Here is a 12,851-nt window from a genome sequence, read left to right as displayed (position 1 = left end):
GTGGATCTCCACGCCATAACTAGTAAAATCACACTCTATCCACTTCTGCTCTGGACAGTTTGGTTTTATACCCCCACCCCAAGGCTACAAACTCTCAATGCAGAGAAGCTGGACCTCCTGTCCCTAAAAATGACATCCAACGCACTGTTCAGGACAACGAGAGGACGAACCAGGGTGAGTGAGAGAGAGAGAGAGAGAGAGAGAGAGAGAGAGGGAGAGGGAGGGAGGGAGGGAGAGAGAGCGAGCAAAAAAGTTGCACAGGAGATGATGCGGAAGCTTTTCGGTCTTCAGTTCTCATGGTCAGAGGGTAAATCCAAGCGGCGTAGGGTCACACTCCCAGTGAAGAAAGATGAGGGTAGGAAGGGGGGGGGGGGGGGGGGGGGGGGCGGTAAACACAAGGTAAAAGCTGAAAAGAAACAGATCAATCTCACGACAGTCTGTCCTACTGTGGACGTACGGTCTCCTCTCCTACCCGTCTTCTTTAGGGGGTGTGTACCAGCCTGTGGAACATCAACAGACACCAGTCAGAAATCAGCTGCTCTTAACGGCCAGTGCGGAGCTCCTGAGCTCCTGCGGGGTCATTCGGTTCAGACACTCACTGAGCATATTCAGTATTTAACTGTGCGATTCGCTGATAAGAGGCTTCTAATGAGGATATTCAGAATTCAAAGAGAGTGTGTTTGCGGTGCAGAACACATATTTACCATTTTTTTCATGAATCTGCACCAGTGATTTATAAGACTGTTGTGCTCTGGCAAGATTGTACTGGTTCTGAAAGAGAGAGAGAGAGAGAGAGAGAACATGACACCAAAGCGATCACACATAAGTTCATCAATCACTTTAAGATGCTTGGAAACCGTCTGAATTCCAACAGTTATCGATTAAAACCAAGTTATGAGATTCATCCGAATGTTTGAGACCCGTCTCACTGTCCTCCGTCACCTAATATTCACAGCATTCTCATTCACACCCTTATTAAGCTTGGATAGGATTTTAAGTCACAACTAATGAGACACTGTCTACTAAGCAAAAATCAAAAGCATTTCAGTGCTGAGTGGAGGTGTGGATTCTGACTTTCGAACACAAACAGGAACACAGCTGCTGGGATGTTTGTGTGTGAAGCTATTCCGTTAGCGTAAATCTAAATGGAAGAGGTCCTGAAGGAGCCCATGAAATCTGAAGAGACAGGGCTGCACTCATCAGCAACCAAGAATTCAGATTATGCAAATCCAGAGTGGGCCAAGAACTATTTTCCCACATTTATGGAGAAGATATCCCCACTCCCAGGCCAGAGCTGTGCCCCCCCCCCCCCCCCGACACCCTCGCTCACCCACACCCACCCTACCCCCTCCCCTCAGTTGTCAGAGTCATGTGACCTGCTCCGGATGGAGAAACACAGACAGCGGTGTTTGTGTATTTACCTTATTGGCTCCGAACTGCACTCTGGCTTTTCCTTTGACTAAAGTGGCGTTTATCTGCATGATGACAGACTCAATGGAATAGGCACTGCTCCAGCCCTGTCAACACACACAGTCAAAACATCATCAGTATGTAACCCACAACACTGTTCAAAGCACCGAAACGCGCTGATAATCACACCAGACCGCCTCAAACAATTCATCTCTCTCTCTGCATACCCTCAGCTTATGGGTACAGACAGTTATTTAAAATGACAAACTTTAATTGAAAAATAGTACAGTTTTTGTTCAGTGATACTCATGTGGGATCTCCAGTATCCTGTTTCTGAACTGTTAAACTGTCTGTACTCTTAATCTTTGAGCAGTGAAAGCATCAGCAAGATTATACTCTGCTCTGTAAATGTCAGCCGCCCTAAACCATGCTCTCTCTCTCTCTCACCCTACACAAAGTCAAAGGTTTTTCCTTTCCAGTTTTGTGACGCTGAGAAAGATTAAATAAAACATGTGACTGTTGTTTCGACACATTACTGATGCTGACCTGCTTAGTGAGGAGTTCCATACACAAGGCTCCGCCGCCAAGGACATAACTGAATGAAGATATAAACAGAACAACACAAACATGTATTTACAGTGCGACTTCACACCAAACTGTCCTTGTGTGAAATGACTTTTAACTACATTCAGGCACAATCAAACCGTTGCCACTGACTGACAGAGAGATAATACATTTAAATTGTGTCTAACGTACACTGTAGACAGACATGCAGTAGCACACGTAAAACATTGAACAGCGTGTGGAGAACTGGGAACTAAAGGCTCTTCACACACAGAGACCAGACAGACACTCACCCTCCAGACAGCACAGGTGAAACTACCCGCACAAACGGTGGATCAAAGGGGAAGTTGTCCTAAAAAGCGAGAGAGAGAGAAAGAGAGACAGAGACAGAGAGAGAGGGAAACATCAGACAAATGTCTGTATCTTTATCCTAACCCACATAATTCTGGATTTCATTCCTCCAGTTCTGAGACAAGAGCAGCTCAAGCTGCAGAGAGAGAGAGAGAGAGGGAAAAAAACGCAGTACTTACTTTGTAAGAGAAATTGAGTAAGATATAGTCCATGCCTTCTTTCTCCTTTAGGACCTGCAGGTCACTGTGTAGTGGACTGTCAGGATCTACCCTGCAGAGAGGGGGATGAATACAAAGGGAAAACATCTCAAATCCAGTCCTGTTACAGACTTGTGCATTGACTACTGTTTCATGCCACTAGGCTAAAAATTAAAGGTACACTGGCATCTCTGTGCGGTCATTTGACAGACTATTTCGTTCAAAACAACTTACAAAAGAGCACAGAAAACAGACTTAAGTCACGCCTGTATGCAAATCTAGACCAAAATAAAAAAAAAACCCTCTCTATGCACCATGATAGTTTTAGCAATTTACTGAGTCCATTTTTTCACCCCAGACTAGTGCAAAGGGACAATGACATCTGTGTAGTGCTATTAGGGAACTACTGTATGTGGAGATTCTATTGGTGATGAGAGCGAGGTTGAGTGTCATTGTTTACGGGCACACCGCCCACCTGCATGTTTTAAATGCCATAAAGAAGTGGGCGGGACTTACGTTCTCAGCTTCACATGCCACTCATACAGGCTGTCATTCACAAGCTCCACCGAATAGATGCCTACAGATCCACAGAAGACCAGAGATTTCAGACAAAAAGAACCAGTGAAATTCTCAAAACAAACAAACATACAAACAAACAAACCCCCAAAATTATGAACTATTCTACAGACATGGTAAGCTGAAAGATGACACAGAATTTGAAGTTTTATACTTGGGTGAATTTAAAAAAAAGTACTTGCAGATGCACTGGAGGTATGTGTGTGTGAGTGTGTGTGGGGTGTATGTGTGTGTGTGTGTGTGGTGTGTGTGCGTGTGTGTGTGTGCGTATGTGTGTGCGTGTATGTATAGTGTGTGCGTGTGTGCGTGTGGGGTGTGTGTGTGTGTGTGTGCGTGTGTGTGTGTGGTGTGTGTGCGTGTGGTGTATGGTGTGCGTGTGTGCGTATGTGTGCGCGCGTATGTGTGCGTGTGTGCATAGTGTGTGTGTGCGTGTGTGTGTGTGTGTGTGTGTGTGCGGGGTGTATGTGTGTGTGTGTGTGTGGTGTGTGTGTGTGTGTGCGTGTGTGTGCGTATAGTGTGTGTGTGCGTGTGTGTGCGTATAGTGTGTGTGTGCGTGTGTGTGTGTATAGTGTGTGTATAGTGTGTGTGTGTGTGTGTGTGTGTACAGAGGGTGAGATGCTCTGACCTGTTTTGTAACTCTGAGAACGGTAGATCTCCCTGAGCTCTTTCATCAGGCGATCAGAGGCCTGTACTGACCCAGACACAGCACCCTGCCACAGGTCACAAAACACACACACACGGGTCACAAAAACAACACCACACACACCTCACACACACACCTCACACACACACACACACACACACAAACACACACCTCACGCACACACACGCACCCAGACACAGCACCCTGCCACAGGTCACAAAACACACACACACGGGTCACAAAAACAACACCACACACAGGTCACACACACCCCTCACACACACACACACGCACGCACGCACACCTCACGCACACACACGCACCCAGACACAGCACCCTGCGACAGGTCACAAAACACACACACACGGGTCACAAAAACAACACCACACACAGGTCACACACACACCTCACACACACACACACGCACGCACCCAGACACAGCACCCTGCCACAGGTCACAAAACACACACACACGGGTCACAAAAACAACACCACACACAGGTCACACACACACCTCACACACACACACACGCACGCACCCAGACACAGCACCCTGCCACAGGTCACAAAACACACACACACGGGTCACAAAAACAACACCACACACAGGTCACACACACACCTCACACACACACACACGCACACACACACACACACATACACACACACACACACACCTCACACACGCACGCACACGCACGCAGCGCTGGAGTAAACTGCTGAGCATACAATTCAATAATAGCAGGTCTCATGTTTCAGTGCCTGGTGAGGAGACAATGAGGACTGTGACTGTGATTAGTAAAATAGCCGTGTGCTTGCCAGAGATCAGGAGTCAAATACATTATTAATTTGAGGTTTGGGCTGGTGCTGCAGTTGTAGAGGACGTGAGGTTGTGCAGACAGATGAAGCTACGCGGCTGATGTTAAGGTTTTCTTAGGACACAAAGCTCTTATTTGGTCATCTTGTCAAAGATATGACAAGACTACACTTCATCTACTGTATAATAAACTTCAAAAAGATGACACCACACAGGCCCTAACTGGTGCAGAAGAGACATTTGATTAATACCAGCATATGCTGTAACCACAGAAAATGTAACCTAATTCCAAGATTCAAAACGTGTAGCAGGTAGAAGAAGGGTTTTTTTTCTAAAACAGGGCTGTGGAATCGAGGACCTGAGCCAGACCAGCCAAAGGAGATTTTAGATGGTATTTAAAGAGTGTGTCTAAGATAAAGTCACATGTCAGAAGGCCACAGGAGTGCACTCAGGAGAGGCGTGTCAATGTCATGATGATACAGGTGTGATACCCAGGAAGAGGAGGATGGTTGGCCTTAAGCCAGGATGTGTAGTGATTATCACTGCTGTTGAGTGACAGGCACTGCGTGTTAATGACAACTGTTTGTTTTGTGTTTTAAGCGTGCACTGATTATATAACACTGGGCTTACATGTTCACACCTTTTGGATGGTCAGCCTGTTTGGACTAAACGTGCTCCAAATAAAACAGGCCCACACCTAATATGCATTTCAAAATCAGGAGGAAAGTTTAAAGCTTATTACACAACACCGGCTGTGAAGGCTTTTTTCCTCTTTTGTTTTCCTTGCTTTTTAACAGTCATGGCCAAAGATGATTTGGTTAAGGCATTCAGAGGAGATTGCCAGGGGAAAAAAGATGTCAACTGCTCTATTCATTCCTTCACTTATCCAATTTTATATTTTTCAATGACTTCTTGAAAATAATAAAAAAAAAACCTGAATCCGTATTGTGTTCTTGTTTATTTAGACGTTTTGTGTAGACACAAAGAAGATAAAACCACAGACGTCATAAAGTTGGTGGTTCTTGTTTGAAAACCTCAGAGTCAAACATGGCTTGTTTTCATATGCATCACTAATAACTAACGTGCCGGTGTAACACATAATAAAGAGATTGCTGGCGGAAGTGGAGGTATAAACTGATGATCGAAAAGGCAGAAAACAAGTTGAAAAGGAGGCCAAACATAACCCCTCGCTTTTCTTAAAAAAAAAAAAAAAAAACAAAACCAAAAAAAAAGGACTTTTCACAACGGATCTGGAGGAGAACAACTGTACACACAGCTCGAATGAACACTGTTCTCTCTTTTTCCCCGCATAAAAAAAAAAAGAAAAAGAAAAAAGGAAAAGACTGCACAGATCTGCTTATGTTCCACTTTCAGGGAGTATTTTTAGCACAACCTGTGAGAGACGTGAGGAGATATTCTATTGTTCCAAAGGCCATGTCCGCACACCCACTGGTCTGAAACTCTCAAGACTCAATCTACTTATAGTGCGTTATGTAAATGATCAATAAAAGACAACCTAGAATATAAACACCCCACACGAACCCTGCCCCACCCCCCTTGGAAAAAAAAACAAAAAACAAAATATAGACAAAATGCCATCTTACCGAACGAGCACTTACGTTCAAGTGGTCCTGTCTCTGGTTCTTGCGGATCTTTTCCAGGATGGCCAGGTTCTCCTTCTCGATACCGTCATCCTCAGACTTCTTCCCGTCCACAGGCTCCTCTTCCTTCATCTCATAGTGATCCAAATCCTCAATGTCCTGGAGCAGAACCAAAGAACCAGCCCAAACACACATACACACACTTTAATAAACAACACTACCCACAAAAACCACACTCACACACACATGCCTTAATAAACAACACTGGCCACAGAAACTGCACTCACACACATGCCTTAATAAACAACACCATACTCGCATACCAGAACAGACTTTTTATTTCCATTTTTTAAAAGGAAATAAAGAAAAAAAAAAAAAAAAAAAGACTAAAGACCTCTCCCATCTCTTCTTCCTCCTCTTCCTCAGACGTGACTTCATCTGTGGTACCATGCTGAGGAGAGCAATGTAAAAAGAAGTTAACATCAGGGGTCAAACAGAAGAGCTGATTACTATAAAATGTTTTTTTTTTCCGTGGTGAAAACACAGCAGCGGGGTGAAAACGGGGGCAGGCTGTTTATGTATATGAACGTGGGTGAAACTTGCCTTGCGGTCCTGACTCACAGGTCCAGTAGGGACGGGCTGGTCCAGCATCTCGACGTCAGGGTGCTGAGGCAGGTTATAGAGCCGGCAAAGATCACAGATCAGTCTCTTCAGCTGCTGCAGGAGCTGTGGAAAACACCGGAGCCACAGGCAGGGTTAATACAGGAGCAGGCTTCACAACACCACCAGCTCACAAACTGGTACATTTAACCAGGTGTCACGAATGCCTTTTCCCCTGCCATTAGCACAACAAAGAATTACACTCCACTGATAGACAACTGAAAAACAGAAAACTGTGCACACAATTTATACAACATGCTTAAACACCTGTATAAAAAAATGAACAACAACAACATCAACAATAATAATTATTATTTTTATTATCGTTAAGACTAATAATACTAACGCAGCTGAGATAAGACATTGAAGGAAGAGAGAGAATATGCAGACACTGAGTTAATTGTGGATAAGTTCTGTTTGTATCAATTTTTTTTAAATCTCAAGTTAAGTCTTGATAAACAAAGAGTCTTGGACATGAACCCCAGCTCGGTGAAGAAGAGAACGGGAGGTATTTAATTGTCTGGGCCAGGACACAGGCACTCAGAGACAGCTGTTTGACATCTAAGCACTGACCTCAAGTCAGTAGCAACATTCATACGAACATCATCATCCAACGGGCCTTAGCCTAAAGATTTTATGTGACAGCCCTCATGTCACAAACAACAACAACAACAAAATGACCCTGGTTCCCAGTGAGTCAGATGCCCAATCACACGTGTCATGAAAACAGATGGGAGGCTCTCCACAGAGAGACGGATGTTACGAAACCAACATCAACACAACATTCTAAAACAAAGCTTTGAAGGAACTGTTAAGGAGAACATGTTCTTAAAAATCTGTCGGAAACAAAAATGCCTGACAGCAGAAAAGCTACATCACACAATTTCTATACTGTGCGCTCCTAAGCAGTCGACTCTAGAGAAGTGTGTGGTGTTACGCAGACACACAGTTTGTCGCGTACTCGGCACACATCATGCGAAACCGTAAAAATTCATTTTCAGCCGTGATAAAAACTTGTTGCTGCTAAGCAAGGATCACCCCAGATAAGCCTGTCTGTGTCTCATATGCTAGAGGCTAACACACAGAGTCTGATTTTCATACAGGCTGAACGTACGGCTGGGAAGCAGAGACCATCGGATCTGTTTTGCTCGTTCATATGTGTGGAGGACAGACTACTGCAGAACTTTCAAAACGACTTCAAATTAAAACCAGGTTGTCTCATTACAAAACATACTTCAGCACGTGGACCACGCAAAAACATGTGATAACATGGGAAAATAAGTTAAGTTCTCAGCATTATAATTGCATAATGCAATTTGCATTTGTGACTAGGTTAGCAGCAATATTACAAACTGTCATATCACCAGTGTTACAATTACTTTAGTCTTTTTTTTAATAACAGGAATAGATTGATGGAAACCACAGCGATGCAGAGTGGAGTCACACACAGTGAGTGAAGTGTGGGGTTCCAGAACACAGGCAGCTTTCTCTCTACAGCTCTCTGGGTAAACGAGGCTAAACGTAAGAGGAAGAGGGGGCACTGGAGTGAGAGGACTTGGCTGTATGGATGGAGGGACATAATGACACTGACTGTAATACTTCAGCATTGAGCGCTGGGGAGACAGGGTTAATGAAAAAATGAAGAGTTATAGCGTGTGTGTGTGTGTGTGTGTGTGTGTGTGAGGGTAAATATGCGATAAAGACAGACAGGCTAAATCTGAGCAGTGTAATGGGAGAGTGTAGTGGAAAAATGAGTTTTTGAACACTGGAGGAGAATAAATCCATGAAGAGAAAAGTGTATGCCTGGCAGAATTCATAAGACAAAACTAAGTAAAAGAGGAATTCATTTATATATATATATATATATATATATAGTGGAGTGAGCGAGTAAATTTGCCGGTGCGCAGAACTGACTGTTGATTTAATTCAGTTTCAAAGCGCTGCAAAGAATAATTAAAAGAAATGATTCACAGTAAGCGAAAAATGGAGCAGATGACAAGAGAAAATGGTGACTCTCGTTCCTACACAGACATCAACGGCAGGTTTTTTGAGAGACTGTTTAGTGACAATTTTATTTTAAAAAAAAAAGCCCTCGGACATGATTTGTGCAATTCTGGCTGAGTTGTCGCCAATACAGTGCAACTGGGAGCAAAACAGTAAACAAACACAAACAAAACAACAAAGATGCTGCCTTCATGACAGTGTTGGGATAAAGGAGAAGCTGATTCGCATTGACATATCTGCTCAGTGTAACCATCACTTCTGCATTTGTCTTTATCTCAGAGGGCTTATCGATCAAACGCTGACCAAGAACCCTGAAATGCATCAAAAACTACACTGATTTACCATGCCACACTCATCACTGAATCAGCACTGATTTTCCTAACAAATCACTTTTTTTGAAAATGCAGAGTAATGAAGAAAAAAAGAAGCAACATGAGCGTATAGGCACAGCTGCCATTTGGTTTCAGACAAGTCAGGACGACACCAAGCGACTTTTACCACATCGGTCATAATTTTCTTCAACGCCGTGATCAGCTGCTGACAACCGGAAACTAAACCTACTCAAAACATCAAGCTACTTGGAACATAATCCTTCCACGACTGGAGGCTAACTGTCCGGTACAGATCAGTTGTATACTGAAGAAGAACTGCAGAGAAAAGATAACACAAACAAGGATGGTCACTGAGTTTGATCTAGTGGTCCAGAAAGCTGTGAGGACTTACCAGCGTGCTGCCTTTCCTCACATCCTCCAGGCGCTCCAACACTTGTGCCAGGCTGGGGTCATCGGAGTCCACAAACCATATCGGAGGAGTCGAGGGGTAAGATTCCTGTTAAAGACGGGATATACAAATATGTGTTACATTTGTGTGAACACGGGATAAATCTGCAGTATATTATAACCAGAACATCTTCCTCACACAGTTATCTGCATTTCAGCTAGGACTGCTCTGGTGATCTGGCACATGCTGAGTGGTTACACTCAGATGTAACATGGATGAATTCTTTAATGGATGGTAGAAAAGATGGGATGTCTGCATCACTTTGCAACCTCCCAACGCTTGGCTGGCTACTGACTTTTCACGCTCAACTTATCTGAGTCAGCTCTCAGATATACAGCAATTGTGCAATGTCATCTGAGGTCACCAAACGAAGATTCTCATCCGTGACATTCGTACAGTGCGAAAAATGTGTCTAACAAACGGCCCCTTTCATGAAAACACTCGCTTTCACAAATATATATTAAAGCTGAAGTCGTATTGTGAATCTACAGTGACATCATTATGTTAATACTTGTTAAACAACTTACGTCGGATGGGGATCAGTGTCTCCTCTATCTGATGGAAAAACAGGATACTTCGATGGCTCTGCCATGTTTACTCAACGTATATACTTATATGTGCCGTTCATCACATCTAACTAACATGTTAACATGCTACACTCATTTTACTGCGTGAAATTTCTGAAAAGACAAAGAACATAGCTAGCTGACGCTTTTGTTCAAAATAAATCGATTAAAATATGTTTCACGTTTACGGACTTTAATGTTGTCAGTCCTAACGCAGCCCATGAGTTTTCTGGCTAGCTTGTTTGCTGTGTATGCAAGCCGAGATAGTGTGGCTAAGCTAGCGATTCTGAAAGCAATTCCAGAAAACAAAAAAAAAATTGCCCCCATTGCAATAGGCCATGTTGCATAAAATGACGTGCATTCTGCCAGACAAACAAATGTTAGCTACCACCCCAGCAAATGGAATCCGGAAATTAAGATAGCTTAATTTAGAATACGTAGAAATGTCTGTGCAATGGGCACGATAATGTTAGCTTAGTAACCACCTAGTCAGCTAATCAGTCCGCTTGTTAGAGATTAGCTAAATGGTCAGTGACTGACACATAAATAACGATATTTTAGTCTACATTTCCTTAACCTCATTGTCTCTCATCCAAGACAAGTGTAATGCACGAATGCATACTTACTTTCTCAGCTAATTCGCTAGACGACATAGGTAGCGCAGCTACTATCTACGTTATGTTGCTACCTCGCTGTTACCCTAGGTAGCTAATCAAGTAGCTTAGAAACTGTTTAGCGTCAACTCTTTTTTGATAGTTGCCTTGCCGTTTTCCTTTGTGTCTTACCGTGATATTACAATGGATAATTAGCAGCTTCTCTCCTGTCACATTGAATTGGCAGCTTAGTTCATCTGGCTTCCAGTCAATAATTCTGAAGCGTTCGTGGTTCGGGTCAAAAATTGACTCCAGAAACTTCAATTCGGCCTTCAGTCCCGAAACCGACATCTTCCACTCATCTCCCGGCGGGGCCGCAGGGGAGGGGAGAAGTCGGGACCTACTGCAGCCACGCAGTCAAGTCCAAGACAAGAAGTTCAAACGTCAACAAAGAGGTTTTAAAACAATATTTTTCCCTGAAATATTCCGCGAGGCTAGCATGTGAGCTAGCTAAGTTAGCTAATAGCAACGCCTTGGCTTCTGGTCGTCTGTTGTTTTTTCCGCCTATGTATTGTTAATGTCAGCGGTCCAGTGAACAGTTTTAAAATGTTCGATACAGCAAAAACTATCGTCTGAGCCTCTCTCTCCTTGGTCGCTTATTTGATTGCTCGTTTTTCAAACAAAAAGATCACAGAATTGGACTTCAATTTCAGACACTATTTCTCGATAGATGCCCGGTGCTAAACGGAAGCTTCTTCTGGGGTTTAAAGATGGCGTTGTATGTCGTCTGACTCTGCAGAGTCCCATCATACTGTGCGCTTTCGTTGGGTGGAGTGTAAACCCAAGCATAATAATAATAATAATAATAATAATAATAATAATAATAATAATAATAATAATAACAATGCACTCAGTGGTACTTTTCCGTCTTTTTTAAAATACCTTTCAGTTGCATTTTACTAGACAGACTTTACTGTTCTGTTTTTAAGAGTTCCAAAAAAGATATACAATTAAATTAAGAACTGACTAATTGAGAGGATGTCCTATACTCATGGCAACCATTTGATTTTTTGAAACTTCGTGCTGTGCATTAAAAACAACTTCTGCCACATTATTGTTTCACATGTAGAGTTGAACATAATTACTACACCTGCTAACCCCAATGTTCTTTTGCTTATATATCACTGACAATGGAACGGGTCATTGAATTTTCACGTCTTAATTTGACCTGCATCTCACATTTTGCTTTCTTTCTTCCTCTCAGGTTAACCACACTCTGTCATGCAAGGCAGACCATTTTAGTGTAAATTGGTACAATGTGACTCTGTTTCAGACCTGTTCAGCTCAGCAGGAGACAAAAGATCAAGCTACTGAACAGAACAATAGATTCTGGTGCCTCCCCTAATTGTGGTTTACCATATACTAGGTCAGCATTACTCAGTTGCCTTGAATGGCTCCAGAGAACCCGCAGTAATAAAAGGAATGACCAAAGTAGTGCATTCACTTGTTTAAGCACAATGAACTCTGTAAAGGATTGGCAGTCACAGACTGGATTCCCTGGTCGCCTGAGACCCCTCCAGTCCCCTGTTCCCCTCATCCCACATGCAGACACAAAAATGCACACACACATAGAGATTCATTTATGCATTTATTTCTCATCCCCATCGAAAAAACAAAAAACAAAACAAAACAAACAAACAAACAACAACAACAAAAATAAATCAAACCAGAATTCTAAGAGTAAAAAAAACAACAAACGATTATTGACCTTTGTAAGTGAAATAATTCAATAAATAATTTAAAAGTAAGTACACAAATTAATCAGTCAATCAGTGAATTAATTAATTAAGAGAAATGCAGTAGTTTTCACTACAATACATATCATTTAAAAGCTTGAAAACTAATGGAAGAGTGGAAAACTTGCCTGGTAGACGATGGAAATGTCGACAGGCTGACAAAACAAGGCTGAAATATCATTTTTCAAGTCAAAGTATTGATAGTGTACTCTGCCTTCTAACAGTGCTGATAGTGTAGTCTGCTTTCTCTTTCTTCGCGGAATAATGGCAGCCCGCAAAGAATCAGCAGCATC

At 42.8% G+C, this 12,851-nt stretch overlaps 1 protein-coding gene across 5 annotated transcripts; it reads right to left on the bottom strand.

Annotated features, from left to right (window-relative positions):
* Window positions 1-419: 419 nt before the first annotated feature.
* LOC115805186 (ubiquitin-conjugating enzyme E2 Q2) lies at window positions 420-11,504 on the bottom strand. Of its 5 annotated transcripts, none has more exons than XM_030765692.1 (13): window positions 10,955-11,504; window positions 9,547-9,651; window positions 6,763-6,885; window positions 6,554-6,610; window positions 6,163-6,318; window positions 3,724-3,808; window positions 3,039-3,099; window positions 2,505-2,595; window positions 2,268-2,326; window positions 1,957-2,005; window positions 1,422-1,517; window positions 705-771; window positions 420-500 (listed from the first exon to the last, which is right to left on the bottom strand). In XM_030765692.1, exons 1-13 carry the CDS (start codon window positions 11,111-11,113, stop codon window positions 469-471), a joined length of 1,140 nt encoding a protein of 379 aa, XP_030621552.1. In that variant the 5' UTR covers window positions 11,114-11,504; the 3' UTR covers window positions 420-468. The 5 variants fall into 5 exon arrangements, with proteins under 5 accessions (XP_030621552.1, XP_030621553.1, XP_030621555.1 ...); XM_030765693.1 differs by having other exon boundaries at window positions 6,178-6,318; XM_030765695.1 differs by having other exon boundaries at window positions 6,178-6,318; window positions 6,554-6,591; window positions 6,768-6,885.
* Between the last annotated feature and the right edge of the window lie 1,347 nt (window positions 11,505-12,851).

Source organism: Chanos chanos, chromosome 2 (assembly GCF_902362185.1).
Source record: "Chanos chanos chromosome 2, fChaCha1.1, whole genome shotgun sequence".
NCBI lineage: Eukaryota > Metazoa > Chordata > Actinopteri > Gonorynchiformes > Chanidae > Chanos > Chanos chanos.
Note: the sequence above shows the minus strand (reverse complement) of the source record. Positions and strands in the feature narration are given on the sequence as shown.